Source organism: Electrophorus electricus, chromosome 23 (assembly GCF_013358815.1).
Source record: "Electrophorus electricus isolate fEleEle1 chromosome 23, fEleEle1.pri, whole genome shotgun sequence".
Lineage (NCBI taxonomy): Eukaryota > Metazoa > Chordata > Actinopteri > Gymnotiformes > Gymnotidae > Electrophorus > Electrophorus electricus.
In genome coordinates, this window is record NC_049557.1 from 9,305,492 (window position 1) to 9,322,152 (window position 16,661).

A 16,661-nucleotide genomic window follows, 5' to 3' on the forward strand; every position below is an offset into this window, starting at 1 on the left:
GCTGCAGTGCTTTTCCCTCAAGTGCTTGGAAAAACTGTATCACAATAAAGGCCTCCATCCAATCACAACTCCGGGCAGCCATTTGCTTCTGTGGGGGCTGTGGTTTCAAGGTGACATCGCCATAGCGGCGTGGAAGTCGGTGCCTGTGAGCTTCTTTGCCATCATCCTCATTCACCTACCTCACACTCAGCTGGCTGGACCTGACCTGTCTTCAGGTTTGTTGGTGCACTGCTCAGTTTCTTCCAGCTTGTTGGCAACATCCCACTTTTGACAGCAGTTTACTGTCAGCGTGGAAGAACCAGATAGAGCTTCTGCTCAAGGAACAGCTGTTTATTGCAAAGCAGTCATTGGAAAGACAAAAGAAGGAAATAATCAGAACAGGACTGATGGAGAAAACTGGGGGAGGATAACTGAAGAACACACACATCAGTCACAACAACTACACACTCTCGTTTTTAACAAAAAGGGAAAGATGACACTTACCAAAACAAACGCAGCCATACTGACACAAATCATCTATTCAAAACAAAACATAAAACACTGAACTTAATTAGCACAGCACAGCATTCTGGGAGTCCTCACTGTGCCCCACTTCCTAGATCCAGTGTACATGGCACAACATATACTTACACTTCAATTTTCAACATTGTACTGACTAGCTTTATGACAAACCTTGACATTAGACAAAATATTCCACATTTCACACTGATGTGAGAGACATTTTCTTCCTATTTAATTGTGTGACTGTTGATAAATATGCCAAGTGCTGGCAACATGGTATTTTTGGGGGGAGGGGGCAACAATCTATAACCTCTCCAAGCAGTTGCCTGCTGTAATCCCTCCCTCTTCTATATACGTATTCTACTGTTTGTACTCAAGACAGGGCCAGACTTCTGAAATACTTACAAATAATTATATTTAGTGCCCTTACATCTCAGTCACCTGGCTTTGGACCATTACAAACTGGTCCAAATAAGGGTAGAGATTAGAATAAGTGCAAAGATTAGAACAGAGAGTGATCAAATGAATTTTTACTGAATGAACATACATTAAGGATAAGCAATTCATAAATTGACAATTAATCTTTGTCTCTGCAATAAGATAATCACGTATGGTAAACCGAATTCACTAGTTAGTCATAATTAAAGTTATTAAAGGTTACTCACTATTATTATAACACGATAAGTCATAAGTAACATTGTCAGAATCAGGCAGCCTGCTATTATGTCTGTGTATTAAGAAAGTGACTTACTTTTATGCTACTTTTTGGGGGTTGATGCAATGCAGTGCTTTTTGTTCAGCGACACCGTTTTAAAATCATAAAATACAAATGAAGAAACATTTTCCAGTTAATGTGTTCAGGACTTCAAGTTTTGCAACTGGAAAAGACTTTTATTTAGAGCTAACCTTCTACAGTCATTAGGCATGACAGGTAATGCACAAGTCAACAGCTGGGTGTGAGCGCATTTCCAGAATTTCAAGGAATGACGATGAGCGCCTCATCCGTTCCTCCGTGCTAGCACATCTGTGTTCCTGCAGCTAAGGACTGTGGGCTGACCGTTTTTTGAGGGTGTTTGTGCCTCCTGGTGCCCCCTTGAGGAATGGATGAGGCATGACAGGTCCATTCTTGACTGAAAGATGGCAGATAATTCTTTGGCGAGCAGATCGTGCAGGGACATGCCGTCGTGGGCGTACACCCAGCACTTCCCGGTCCAGTCGTAACGCTTTGGCCCACTGCGTAACCAACACACATTCAGTACGTCTAGTTATACAGCTCTTAAGGTTTCTGTTGCAGTAGAAAAGCTGAAATGTAACCAACAGAAGTGACCTGCTTGTGACGACCTTTTGAACTAAATAAACAAATAACCCGCTTTTAAACTAAACAAATAATAAAACATCTAAATCTGGACAGTCATAAAAATGAGCGGTTCAGGACACAAAAACTGCTGTCAGTCATGATAAGTTTGCATTAACAGACTGAAAATGCTTCTTTAAAACAGACAGAAAGTAACCTGTTTTGACAGGTTTCACTAAACATATAGAAAAAGACAACACTGCGTACCTTATTGGAGAGGACAGCCAAATCTGTCTGTTGGGTGTTTGTTTATTTATGACATAGGTTCCATGTCCCCCGCCCACATTTACAGTCAGAACTCCACTCTGTAGAAAGAAATTATTACCACTTTTAGATTTCTTTGCAAAACATTCCTTTGATCTGTTTAGTCACTAAAATTCCAGTCTCTGAATTCCCGGTGGGCCAGACATAAGCTGAGCTAATTCACACGCCACATTGACCAGATGCCCAAGAGACATGGACAGATATAAAAAATAAAGAAAAATTGCAAAAAATAACCTAAAAAAAGGCCCAATTAGATGCAGAACATTCACAGACAGGTCACATGGCTGGAACGAGGGAACACTTGCTGTTTAGTGCTCATTCGAGCTGGAGGCTGTTTGGCTCTGTGTCTGAGAAGGAATATTTCAGCATGGAGCACAGCACGTTACTGCAAGTCCAAATTAACTGGCCTGTTCTTTTGTTTCTTTTGATTAAAATGGCTGGCACGCTTCACAAGCTTCTCTACATGCTGTGACCGCTGGCGTGACTCAGAACTGGTGTGTCAGAGAGGTGAGATCTGCTGATGACCACGTTTCCTCTTTACAGCTAAGGAGGGGTTGAATTAAGTCAGATACCTCTGGAAAGAGGAAGTGACATGTCCCCTCAATGGCAGCAACAGGCTCAAAGATGACTGACCACAGTGTGGCCTACGAAATGTGAGAAGCCGTCAGCACTACAGGAAGTGTGTGTGTGCATGTGTGTTTGTGTGTGTGTGTGTGTTGCGTCTTTGGTGGGACATCTCTTCAGCTGTGAAAGCGCGAGCTGCAGGCCTGGGAGTGCAGCTCAATTCCTCAGCGCCATCTCAGGCAGCCGCTGTCCAAACACAAGATTTAAGAAGTCGGAGTTTTATTAAATCTTCCCATTGCACGGGACGGCATTGGGAGGCAGAAGTGGCATCTTCTGTGTCCTGCCTGGACGTGGGAACAGCAGAGAGGGGCAGAATCCCAGTGCTCAGAGGGCAGTCTGACAGGACGCTTCCTGCCTGACATTTATCTAGCTGGGGGGGTTGGTGCTACAGAAAGTGTGAATGACCAATCAATCAGTCAGCACGTCCTGCAGTGAACAGGCTACCACCAGCTGCTACAACAACACAAGGCTCAAGCAAAGGTGTGCTGGGAACAAGGCTGTTCACGTGACCGCTCACATGCACAGCTCCGCTTCCAACGTATGCTGCTTCTCCTAAGAAATTCTGGGAAGGAAATTCAGAGAAGACCGGAACTGAGACTTGAATGTGAGTACATAAGCAGGTCAGACAAAGTAAAGGAAACTAACAGATCACATTAAAATAAATACAGAGCAAATCAAGGTTCTTTATTTGCTAATGTCCATGTAAATATAATCCAAAGGCAACTACAGTACTATGAGACTCGTAGTACAACCTAAGGCTCTCAGTGGGAACCACCATCACTGGCCAGACAACAAGCTCTAACCTTAAAAAGACATTTTACACATCTGTACACAGTATCCATAGACCACTACATACTTAACAGTGCCTTTCCTTTCCTATTGGGCAAAAACACAAACAGACATCTCTCTAAGAGACCAGAACAAGCTAATCGGTTGTCTGGAAAAGAGCTGCCAGTTATGGCACGGAGCTGTGAGATTCCCCATGATTCCTTACGGCAGGTCACGTGGTTGACACGACACCAGAGATGGGCGGATGGGACTCCACAATGCTGACAGAACATAATAGACATATGTCTACGAGACAGGAAACATGGCGGATACTGATGTTCCCTACAACTGCTTTATTACTGTTCGAGAGGGTCAGCTTCAAACCCCTAAATACCAATGATAGTAACTGTCCAGGCAAGAACTCAGACACATTTTATATACAGTGTATTTCACATAATAGTCTTGGGCAGAATTGTGTCTTCAAACTACTTCCAAAAAAAAAAAAAAAATGAAGGTGCGTAGATGCAGTTGAAGCTGGAGTTGGAGCTTGCTGCTGATGTAGACAGCAGGCTAAACAAGCTGCATTTATCCATATTCGGTGTTAACAGCCCGTAGAACGATTCCTTCATGACGCGTGCATCCATTTACTGCGGCCCAACAGGACAGAGCGTTTTTTTGGCAGCCTCCTCTAACAGAACGGGTCAAAGCACTCAGTGAACGTGAAAAAAGATGGGGAAAAAACACCACCATCATAAAGGTCTCAAAGCCTTATTCTCACCAAACAGCATTGCTTGAGTCCCAAGTCAGAGGAACCTTACATGCTGATCTTGGCATGAGATGCCCAGTAGTTCTTCAAACCGGGGCTTTGGCAAATATGGCAAGTCAAACCCAGAAAGCAAACACTGTTTATTTGCTAAGTGCAATTTAAGAAAGCCCATAGCCTAGGCTTAGAGGACACTCTCCATACTTGTACAGTCCTGCTTCTGACCACAGGCATCATCTGGTCTGTTACTGGGTGGGAAAAACAGGGTTTCTCTACAGATGCACCATGGGCCTAGACCTACATACCACCACCTAAGCAGCTCTGGCTGAAGTGGGTCAAGAATTCATACAGACATGCGATGAAGAGGAGGCAGCCCAACCAGAGCCAGACTACACATGCTGAAAGGGCTACTTCACATGGAGTTTTTACATTCCCAACTGCCATGATTTGTGTTAAATTATGGGACGTATTGCAATATGCTATAAGACGGATGGACAGGAGATCACTTAGCTACCACTGCATGTGTAAGCCAGCCTAAACAGACACAGTGACCCACATAAAGTCATTTTTTTAAATAAGACATATAGCCCTGTAAAAACTTTTTTTTTAAAAGATGAGTTAAATAATCAATTTGCATGTTTCAGACATCATACAGATGCGAGGAAATGCAGTCAGCATTGAACAGTCTATTAGAGCACATTTCTTCATAAAGCAACAGCGCCCCCAAGTGGTCATTAAGATACATCGCCCCTTTCATCAAACAGTAAAGGAATGCAGGAGTGTCTTGCTTACTTGGGTATGGCAGTAAAGAAACATGCAAGTTTGACACTATAAAGTGGACAGCAGAGTTTCCTCATCCATCTAAGGGTCTTTACAATGTACTCACAGAGAAGACAACATCATAGTCTGAAGGAGTGCATTTTGCATCAGTGAGGTCATCGAGGTACTCTGCTAGCGCATCCAGTGTCTCATTTGCTACCTTTTCATAAGCAGCTTCTGTTAACTCCCTACCAAGTCACAAAAACAGGGTGTTAGAAAAATAAATACACCCACCACATTTACATGATTTAGATAACGTACAAACATTGCTATCGCTCTGATTTTGGGGAAATCTGGCTGTACTGAACCTAATGCTCTGACTGACAAGACAAAAGCATCACTTACTTGAACTGACGAGCATGTACTTCTGCTGGAGGACATGACAAATGCAGCCCTCTTCTCCGAATGTCTCCAAGTATAACGTTAACCCACTGAAAGAGTAATAAAACACACAGTGTGTTCTGCAGACTGTATTAACAACTAACATATTATTGCTAGTTTTTACAGCCACAAGCCACATTAGGTGTCTAATAAGAATTGTATTTAAATAATGTGTGTACATATTATATAATATCAATAACAATAAGAACAATATATATTACTGTGTCAATGAATCAATACTCAACTCATTAGTTAGTATTACTTATTACATTATACACTCAGCATTCCACACTACAGGAACACCTAAAGTAAAAGTGAAAGAACTTTCTGTTCCACCAAGAGAGATTTACAGTATGGATCTTAACGTAATCATGCTGATTTATTTAGCTGTTGCCTTTTATATACACATGGCAGTGACTACATGGGCAGAGTATGGTCATTTACACACACTAGATTAGAACTCTTCCTTCAAAATAACTCATTAAAGTGGCCTATAATGTCATTCTAAAACAGGTCTGTTTACCCATTGTGCGTCTGTCTTAATTTCTGGCCGTCCCGAGTTAGTGTTGTAAAATGCACACCATCTTGGCTAAGAAAACACAAAGAGATTACTGGCACTTCAATCACAAATGCTACATCATTTTACTTCCATAACTGTTTATCATCCGTACTCTTCTAATTTGGTACAAATCGTGACTATGTATAAATAAGAGCTAAGGTTCTGTTTGCACCAACAGTGTCATCTTGAGTAATCAATATGAATCATTGTATTATTGTAGTCCTTGTGAAATGTACCACTAATAAGGTTATAAGGCTGACGTACCACTCATGAGGTTTATAAGGCTAACTGACGTACCACTCATGAGGTTTGTAAGGCTAACTGACGTACCACTCATGAGGTTTGTAAGGCTAACTGACGTACCACTCATGAGGTTTATAAGGCTAACTGACGTACCACTCATGAGATTATAAGGCTAACTGACGTACCACTAATGAGGTTATGAGGCTAATTGACGTACCACTAATAAGGTTATAAGGCTAATTGACGTACCACTAATGAGGTTATAAGGCTAACTGACGTACCACTAATGAGGTTATAAGGCTAACTGACGTACCACTAATAAGGTTATAAGGCTAATTGACGTACCACTCATGAGATTATAAGGCTAACTGACGTACCACTAATGAGGTTATGAGGCTAATTGACGTACCACTAATAAGGTTATAAGGCTAATTGACGTACCACTAATGAGGTTATAAGGCTAACTGACGTACCACTAATGAGGTTATAAGGCTAACTGACGTACCACTAATAAGGTTATAAGGCTAACTGACGTACCACTAATAAGGTTATAAGGCTAATGGACGTACCACTCATGAGATTATAAGGCTAACTGACGTACCACTAATGAGGTTATGAGGCTAATTGACGTACCACTAATAAGGTTATAAGGCTAATTGACGTACCACTCATGAGATTATAAGGCTAACTGACGTACCACTAATAAGGTTATAAGGCTAATTGACGTACCACTCATGAGATTATAAGGCTAACTGACGTACCACTAATGAGGTTATAAGGCTAACTGACGTACCACTAATGAGGTTATAAGGCTAACTGACGTACCACTAATGAGGTTTATAAGGTTAACTGACGTAGCACTAATAAGGTTTACAAGGCTAACTGATGTACCACTAATAAGGTTATAAGGCTAAACACATAACTATAGCTATCTACCTCAAATGGCACATTTGAAGACATGTTCACTTAACTAGCTAGCTACGTACAACTATTGGAGTCTGTTATCTAACTAAACTCACATTATCAAACACTGACAACGGTAGATGACGAAACTCTAACCACAATTTAAGAAGATTTCTATTGATGTTTAGTTATATTTAGTTCTCAAAGCTAACTTATCTAGCTAGCGATTTAGGATGGCTAACCTAGCTTAGCTAACCTACTTTGTTTACATCGTCTACTTACGTTTAACGTTGCTTCACTTTTGCGCGCTCCAGTAACATATGTGTACACCTTAGCTGGTTGGTGACATTTCCACCTAAATTCTAGAAAAAGGCGAGAGAGACACTGACTTTTGCTCATTAATCTTGACATAACGTCAGATAACGACGTTGGTAAAGACATGAAGCCGAGCCGTGAGGGTCTTGTCTATCGAATCCGTCCACCAATCCATTTTCAAAATAAAAGTCACAAAAAAAGTCTATCTGTCTAGGTTGTTTATTATATTATGTGTTTTATATTTATTTATGCGCCTTCTTCTATCTATCTAGATACATTAGGAAACACATAAATAATAAATAAACATATAATATAATATAATATAATATACTTGGGCGCACGCACCAACTATTACCCATATAAAGTGTAAGACCACAGTCGCCCTGCAGGTGGCGTTGTAAGTTTATTGAACTTGACTTCTGCAATCTTATTGAGCATGCAGAAACTTGGAAATTGGTTCTCCGAACTATGTTTGAGTCTGGGAGGCGGAGACCTACGCTTCCAATGCCTTAGACTCTCTTCATTATCGATTTAACGCTCCAGCCAACAGCTCGCTGGCCTAAAGAAATCAGCGTCTGGGATACTTTCGGTGGACTATCAGCCATCCTGAACCTATCGCTCTGACAGCGAGAAAGACGACAAGAAAGATAAAAAGGCCCATCCAAGTAAGAATCTTACCGGATTTTTATAAAGCATTATGCGTATTAGCCCACCTGTCCAAGGTGAAGGTAGATTCCGAAACAAGAGTGGGCATCATGTAAGTATCACTGAGATGAGATGCGTTTTCATACCATAGCAAAGGCTACATATTTCCATTTGGCTATGTGCGTGTCTTTACTACTTTAACAGTGTGCAGGTAAATATAACGTTAGGGAATCTTAGCGAAAACACTGGCTTCGCTTAACGAAGAGGCAGCGTTCGTATCCAGTGCCTTGTTTGATGCTTGCCATTGCTGTTTTTACTATCGTGATAGCACCAAACGTAAATGGTCTTTTTGCCATTTAACACTTCGCGCCCGACGTCACTGTGAGGTTTGAACTGGTGAATAATAGTGAAATTACGTAATATTGCAGGTCAGCGGTATCCGGGGGTCTCCTGAGATGTGCGTAGCCCACTGACGAATACAGTATACAATATACATGAATGCAGTACTTCTTTTGGCTTTAATGGGACTTATGAATAGAATAGGAGTGGAACTTATGAATAGAATATGAATTCATTAAAAAATTAATTAAGTATCATTAATGTCGTGTTATCTCAATTTCCAGAAAATTATAAAATTTTATGATGTTTCATGTTTTATCCCATATTTATTATCGACGTAATCATACAGAAATCTTTTCTTATCTTTTCACCACTAAATAAAGGTAACCACAGACATACACACACAGAGAGAGACACACACACACACACTTTTTCCTAGATTTACCCAATTACTACACCAGTTGCTTATACGCGTACATGTGAATGCCACGGCCCGCTGTGCGACTACGTACTGGGGTCGCTGAAGCAGCTTTGCACCTCGAGGCACTTTTGTCACGTGGCTGCTGCGAACAATTGCAGGAAGACAGCCTATCTGTCCATTCGTCTTCGTGTTTGTGCGCTCAGCTTTGTCTGAGTGGTCTGGACAGCATTAAGCGGTCACTCGTCTCACCCCAGCAAGCGCTGGCCGCGGCTACTGTCAGTGACAGGTCCGCAGTACCAGGAGCCATCTTTGAAAGCTGCCCCAAGCCAGGAAACTGACCCGCATATTTTTATTATGATTTAGTGAGGTTGTGATAAAGCATTATGGGATAAGCGAAGTGATCACAGAGCCCTGTTGTCTTTCTTTGTATGGAGACGGTATGGAGGACATAGGTGCCGTCAGGGCTCCTGCGCACTCGTTTTGAGAGGAGAAGTAAGTTATAACTGGATCGTGGCACTTTAAAGCCTGTTAAAGTTCAGGACCCACGTTAATGTGTCAGTTATAGTCATCCCAGTCTGAAATCAGATGCTGTAATATTCGAGTGTAATTCGTCTGTCGTTGTGTTGAGAATAGCTGTGACGAGACGGGCGAACAGCAGCGAACAGGAGTACCCCGCACATTCTTCACTGTTCCCACGATGCTGTGCAACATTCCTCCACAGTAGGCCAATGGACACAAACAAACACACACACACACACACACACACACACACACACACACACACACACACACACACACACACACACACACACACACACACGTACGTACGTCACCGCTCTGTGGCCTCACTCTCGTCCGCTGATCACGGAGCAGTGTGTAGTTTCTGAATATGAAGGAAAAGATCAGAATATGCAAAGTAGCGACTGGTCCTAGATTATGCGTATAAGGACGACACAGTGAACAGGCTGAGGTACGCTTAGCGTATCACCCGTTCATCATAATGCCACATTAGTAACCGAGTTACAGACACCACAGACCACAAAGTGTGAATGCAGTAACGTACCTACAAAGAACAGTGCTGATATATTGAAAAATAACGCCACAGATTCATTTCATGGCGTTACACATATAAATAAAATAATATTGCTCTGAAAAGGTTTGCAGGCGATCATAAGGTTTGACTTGCAGACAGACTTAATGGTGCTAACCTCATTCATGCGAAGGTGATGTCTGGATACAGTGGTGACCATCCACTGTAGTTCATCTCAAATGAAGTACAAGAACATCATTATTTCTGTTTCCTCTTTGTGGCTATGAGTTGTGGTTGGTGGTTTATTTAGCCTTCAGTGGCTGAACACTACATCGGAGAAATTCCCTCTTCTGCTTAGGAAAATGGCGCGAGTCTGAAAAACGTTCACAGTCACACTGTTGGTTAATGTCCAGCAGTGACAGATGATGGAGAGGCTCTGTAGAGAAAGCGTCTGTTGCTGTTTGTTTGTGACATATATAGCTAGTGCAGTATCTTCAGCTCGCGTTTCTGTTGAGGGTTGTACCCCATGTCTTCTTTGTACCATCTACGATGTCCTAGTGCCAAGCATATTTGCCTCAGGTGAGAATGGCATGTGTGAAGCATTAATGGCGGCTCAGTGGTAAAGATACTTGACCAGTAACCAGAAGGTTGCCGTTTGGAGCCCCATCATCACCGACTTGCCACTGTTGGGCCCCGGCGCAGGGCCCTTAATCCTCAATGGCTCAGTCGCAATTGTAAGTTTCATTGGAAGTGTGAGCTAAGCACCATGAACAAAGTGCTGTGGTATGAGAGTTATGGAGTGAGGGCCAGTGTCTCGCCAGGCACAGGAAGGGTGTGTTCTGAGTGACAGTTCTGTGTGGGAGTGTCATTACAGCCAAAGGTTATCGTGCCAGGTTTTTTTGAATTGGAAAGCAGTGAATGCAAATCAACTCCTCCAAGACCTCCTCTACCAGTACCTCTATTTACCTTCAAATGCAGCCCTGTGTAAGCTAACCAAGTCAAGCTCACTATTTGATCAGCGTAAAGGTTTTTTAGGAAATGTATAACTGTGTTTTATGCTACTAGTGCACTAGTAACATACAACACAGTTAGATATTTCCCAAAAAATATTGTCATATCAGCAGCCACTTTGCCACAGCAGGTAGTTCATGTATCGCACTGACTTGAAAAAACAAAGGTGTTTTCTGCCAGTTCCATTTCTCTATATCCTTGAGTTTCTCAGATTCATTGCCCATCTTTCACCTCTCCAGATCCACTCACGATCCTTCAGGTTCTCAGATCCACCTCATATCCTTCACTTCTCCAGATCCACTCACGATCCTTCAGGTTCTCAGATCCACCTCATATCCTTCACTTCTCCAGATCCACTCACGATCCTTCAGGTTCTCAGATCCACCTCATATCCTTCACTTCTCCAGATCCACTCACGATCCTTCAGGTTCTCAGATCCACCTCATATCCTTCACTTCTCCAGATCCACTCACGATCCTTCAGGTTCTCAGATCCACTCGCGATCCTTCAGATGAGACCCACTCCGCATCTCTCCAGTTGTGGTCAAGCTTAGCACTTGCAAAGTGCATACTTCTTTATTGCAGCTTTCTTGAAAATTTACTTGATATACCTTATCTGGTGACATCACGTCTTTTGATGTGGAGGCGTTTTGGCATTTCCTGTGCCGTTGTTCTGAAATATTCATATTGCCAAAGGTCAAAGTGCATCGTTTAGTGTTCCAGACTCAAGGAACTGCCTTAATCGGTGAATCAGCATGATAATAAAGTGAACAGCATATCAGCTTCATTTGACATGACTTATGCAACTCCACGCTGGCTCTGGCATGAGCTAGGCCTGGTTACGTAAACATGCTCAAGACTCTCTTGGTGTATTTTGCGATAGAGATTCTGTCTTAAGGTTAAAAATGGTAAGTGATTTACTGAAATGTGCTGAGGAATGCATTTGAGGAAGAACTCGTATGATAGTCTGGCAATCTGCTTCTGGCATTCATTGTGAATTTTTAAATACAACCACTGAGTGAAATTAACTTGGACATGGACGTAATTACTCTGCCTTTCTTTCTCTCTCTTTCTCTCTCTCTCTCTCTCTCTCTCTCTCTCTCTCTCTCTCTGGTTTCCATGTCCTATGTGTAACCTATAGTGCTATTATGAATTTTGTCAGTCCTGTGTTTACTATGTACATTCGATATTTGAAAAATAATCCTGGTTGGTTGTTGGCTCAGCCTGAAGTGCTGATTCAGTGATTCATTCCCTGATTAAAGCTTCCCTCTTACGCTTTCTGCATTATCACACATCACTCCTTCAACCTCCTACTGCGGAGAGCTGACCCAGCGTTACATGGCCCTGCAGACACTGGTCTGGGAATGCTGGGGAACAAACCTAATCTTGGACGATACTGCACCAACTGCAGGGACTTTTCATTGAAGCTGCTTTGAAATGTTCTCTACAAAGCCGTCCTGGTGTTACTCAGTCTGTGAGACTATTTAAACTGGGATATCGTGTTGTTCAGACCACCACCCAAAGACAGCAGTGCGAAACTGGTCAAAAGAAGGAATACATTGCATTGACATATATTCTAAGTGGAGAGACCATATACCAAACCAAGACCTACAATCAAGATGTTTCTCTCCCTGTTATGTAGTCTATGAATTTGGCATAAATTGAGTATGAAGTATGGAGCCATCATGAATGGTGCTTGCCTGTTTGAGTGCCATTGAGTGAAGGAGTGCCATGGGCAAAGAGACTGGCAGGGATGTGGATGCCCTCTTCCCTGACGTCCAGTCGATGACCCTCCTGTAGACCTCACCCTCCTGGTTCTGTGTCTTCACTCTTCAAACTTCCATGGGGAGATTTGGATTCCTCCAAATTGTGTTAAGAGTAAATACAGATGCTGCCACACACGTCACTGGTTGCATAATGTCCATAAAGCATAGACATGCACGTATCCGGCCCCTTTCATCTTTTGAGGGGGAGGGGTCGGTTAATTGTGTCCAAAGGCAACACTTCCCAAGCGGCCTGCAAATTTCCTGGAAATGATTGTCATGTGCTCTTCCAGGTGGTCATTAATCATGCCTGGGGCAAGACACATGGGCTTCCACTCATGTCATGCTGTTGTTTAGCGACCTTCTCTCGCCCCGGTACCTCCTCATGTTCAAGAGGCAAAACCTCAGTGCGGCCACGCCTCTGCATGCGAATGGAGCAAATCCCTCAGAAGTCAAACTCCGTAGCCGTGCGGAAGATTGTTTTGTTTTTTTTCATTCTGTGCCCCAGTGCTTGAAGTACAATAACCATGTGGCTGATCCAAGCAAGCCCCCAGGGGCCTGTCAAGGGCCTGGGCCAGTTCCTTCCTAAACATTTCCCTGCTCCATTACCTTCTGCCATTCGTCCATTTGCCTGTCGCACACAGTGTAGGGGCTCAAGAGCCTGCAGCTGGCGCGACATTGCGCTCACCCCGGCGGGAAGGCGGGGGCGGCCGAGTGCCCGCCTGCTGCACCTCTGCCAACCAGGAGTGGGAAGAGGAGGAGCAGAAGGAGGCTGTTTAGCATCCAGCTGGGGCTCCGCCCACATGTGAGAAGGGTTTCGTAGACCAGTGGAGGGGTGCAGACAGCAGCAGGAAGATCAAACCCTTGCTTACTGAGCAACACCAGGACCACATTAGATGTTTTACACTGATCTCAGATCAGTTACCCAAAATCACATTCACCATAAAAAAAGAGGACTTGTGATGAAGAAATGTCCAGATTATCTGGTTTCAATAAATTACCGAGGTTGTAGGAGGGAGAGGCCAACTCCCCCCCCACACTGTAGCTGGAGTGAGTGGGAATGAGAGGTTCAGGGACAGGGGGGTGCAGGAGAGAAAGAGCGCTATGAGATCCCAGAGGAAACCGGGAGGTTTGGGAGTATAAACACGAAGAAATGAGGGCAGAGTGGAGGCGTGCTGCTCCTCCCAACCTTTACATATCCCATGACTCCGATTCTCTATGCCCAGGGGAGCAGATCCTGGTGAATGGAAGACTGTCACAGTCCTCTTGTACCTTGAGACCAGCCTTCAACACTCATGCTTCGCAAGTCTGATCTGACGGTTTGGTCGCGGGTTGTGCATTTCAAGCAGACATTTAGGATCGCCGTGTGCTTCATTCCCATTACGAATGCTCGTCTACGTATTTGTGCTTTTCGCTTGTCTCCCCTCCATCTCCTCTCTCGTCTTCTCTCATCCTTCTCCCCCATTTTCTGCTGCAGTGCAGCCCCACCGCTGGCCCTGCTGTGAGGCTCCTGGCATGCAGGGGCTTGTTCCAGCACTGCTTCATGCATGCAAAGTGGGACTCGCCTCAAATAGTAACCGCGATCTCCGCCTCTGTCTCTCTCTGCCTCTCTGGTGCTTTTTTCTTTATCTCCCATGCCACCCTTTTCACACCGTGCCCTCATCCTTATCGCAGATCATTTCCGGCTCTCCGGAACTACAAATGCCTCGTCCACGTTCCTCTTGACGCTTCGCTACTCGCAAGGTGTGCACAGGCAGCACGCCATGGAGGCTAAATTTAGGCTCAGTGTGCATTTTTCTCGTTGTTGTGGTGATGTGGGTGACACTTTCTTTTGTAATGGCCAGCAGTACCTTCCTCATTTGCATTGGCACCAGTTGTAAACCCCATACCTAAAGTTCCATTGGTAATGGAATGACAGGAGCAGTTCTTGTTATTGGGAAATAGTATCAGCACTGGCTTGTTTCGCACCGTGACCACTGAGTTAGTTAATATGCTTTAATTCTCACTAAACCCACTCTGAATTGTCTGGGCAGCATTTCTGATTGAAGCAAGCCAAGATCCGTTTGAATAATTCCCTAACCATGTTTTATCATTAAACAACTCTGTTACAATGAAACTTTTTTTTTTTCCAAAAGCACAAAAAAGAAAAATGTATGCTGGGTTCATCTAAAAAAATCCCCCTGCAGCTTTTAAATCAGGGCTTTTCAAAGGTTTCGTAACACAATATTCAATTACAGCCTTCAGCAAGAAACATTTTTATCCAGGATGCTAAGACCTTTATGTAATCACTGTCATTGTGTCCAGTTGGCACCCTGAAGATTGATCCTTCCGCTACGAACAAAGGCTGCTTGCATGCGAAGCCTACTGACTCTTTGTCCTGGACTGTAACTTTAAACTCACGATTAGTGTAGGCAAGTTATGAAACGTAAGATTACATTCGGAAAAGTTTATCCATTGCTAGGATGTTTTTTGGCACTGGAAATGGTATTCTTTTCTTCATTCTTGTGGTGGTGACGTAATAACCACAGACAGACACCCTCAGAAAAATGCTCTTGTTCACACACACACACACACACACACACACACACACACACACACACACACGCATACTTATGCTACTCTTCCATTGCCTATAAGAGTTCTGAAGAAGTTTCCATTGTTGGATGTGCAGGTATCTGTTGTCAGGGAGGGTCAGGCAATAGATGCCTTGGGGCCATGTGGAAATATGTGAAACACGTCAGTCAAAGCAGACAGAGAGGGTGGAGCTGTCTCAGTGAGCCCTACACCCAGATGCCTCCAACCATCGGCACCACAGCGCAAACTCCCAGCTTCGCTCTCTCCAGGGTGTCCTTGGATTTTTGGCACAGGCAATTCCACAAAGGAATACAGCGCCAAGGCAGGAATGAAGATGAGGCATTCTAAGGGCTACACGGCATGTTCTTTTCCCATGACAGAGCAGTTATGCTGTCAGCGTGCAGTAGACCTACGTCCAGTGCCGTGCGGCCACACGCAGGCATTCTGTTTAGGGATTCAGGAGCGTAAATGGTGTTGAGGGGATGCTTTTATTACGGAGATTTATAGATCCTGAGCAAGTCAGGGTTACGAACCTTATTCAGGAGAACATGACTAATGAAAGTGAAAAGGTAGGCAAGTCAAGGACACTTGTTTTGAAGCCCGCCTGGTTAACAACACCATGTAGGGTTGACTGGCAAGTCACCCAACGTCTTCAGCTCTTCCTACCGGAAAACTGCTCTGAACTGCACGAGTGTTTTATGTGAGCATGATTTACCAGATCATGTTGAAAATGTGACAGACTCTCACTTTTTACCCCATCCCTCAGTTCTCTCTCTCTCTCTCTCTCTCTCTCTCTCTCTCTCTCTCTCTCTCTCTTCTTTCTCTCGCTCTCTCACTCTGCCTCATATTCTGTTTACAGACATTGTACAGTGGCTCATAGCAACCACATAGAGAGAGGACAGATAGGAAAGTGTTATGATGATAAAGAGACAAGTATTCTCAACAGTCCTCTGGCAGAGCATCTCAGACACACGTATCCCTAAAAAGCCCCAGTGGACAACCATGTCCAGGCCGGGTGTTGGCACTCCAACCACAGAGCACTTCTCTCAATTCTACTTAAACGTTTCTCAGACGTCCGGCCAGTATATTCCCGGCCCCTTCTGTAAGCTGAGAGCTTGTGCTAAAAGTAACAGTTTCACCCGGAAAGTGGCTTTATCTGTCCGGTTCCTGACTACGTTCTTCCTTAGATCCTTGTCTTCCTCCGGCTCTCCCCCAGTGGACGCCTAAGTGCCAGGCTTAAGCCTGGGGTGGCCGCGTGGGAGGGGCCTCGGTGCAAGCCACGCCCACAGGCTAGGAACAGGGTGGAATGTCATGCTATTTTAGACGCAGCATGCATACATAAACGCTCTTGGATCCACAGAGATGGTGAATTACTTTAAACACGG

The 16,661-nt window shown here is 43.8% G+C and overlaps 2 protein-coding genes across 2 annotated transcripts in view; one reads left to right on the plus strand and one right to left on the minus strand.

Moving 5' to 3' along the window:
• Positions 1-315: 315 nt before the first annotated feature.
• fxn (frataxin) lies at positions 316-7,654 on the minus strand. Its single transcript, XM_027014395.2, has 6 exons — positions 7,462-7,654; positions 5,998-6,063; positions 5,439-5,524; positions 5,161-5,281; positions 2,063-2,160; positions 316-1,734 (listed from the first exon to the last, which is right to left on the minus strand). Exons 1-6 carry the CDS (start codon positions 7,618-7,620, stop codon positions 1,500-1,502), a joined length of 765 nt encoding a protein of 254 aa, XP_026870196.2. The 5' UTR covers positions 7,621-7,654; the 3' UTR covers positions 316-1,499.
• A 286-nt stretch (positions 7,655-7,940) lies between these two features.
• The window catches only part of pip5k1bb (phosphatidylinositol-4-phosphate 5-kinase, type I, beta b), a 33,406-nt gene continuing 24,685 nt past the window's right edge, over positions 7,941-16,661 (plus strand). The window contains exon 1 of the mRNA XM_027014393.2: positions 7,941-8,159. The gene's annotated coding sequence lies outside the window, so the exon portion shown is untranslated. The remainder of the gene's footprint in view (positions 8,160-16,661) is intronic.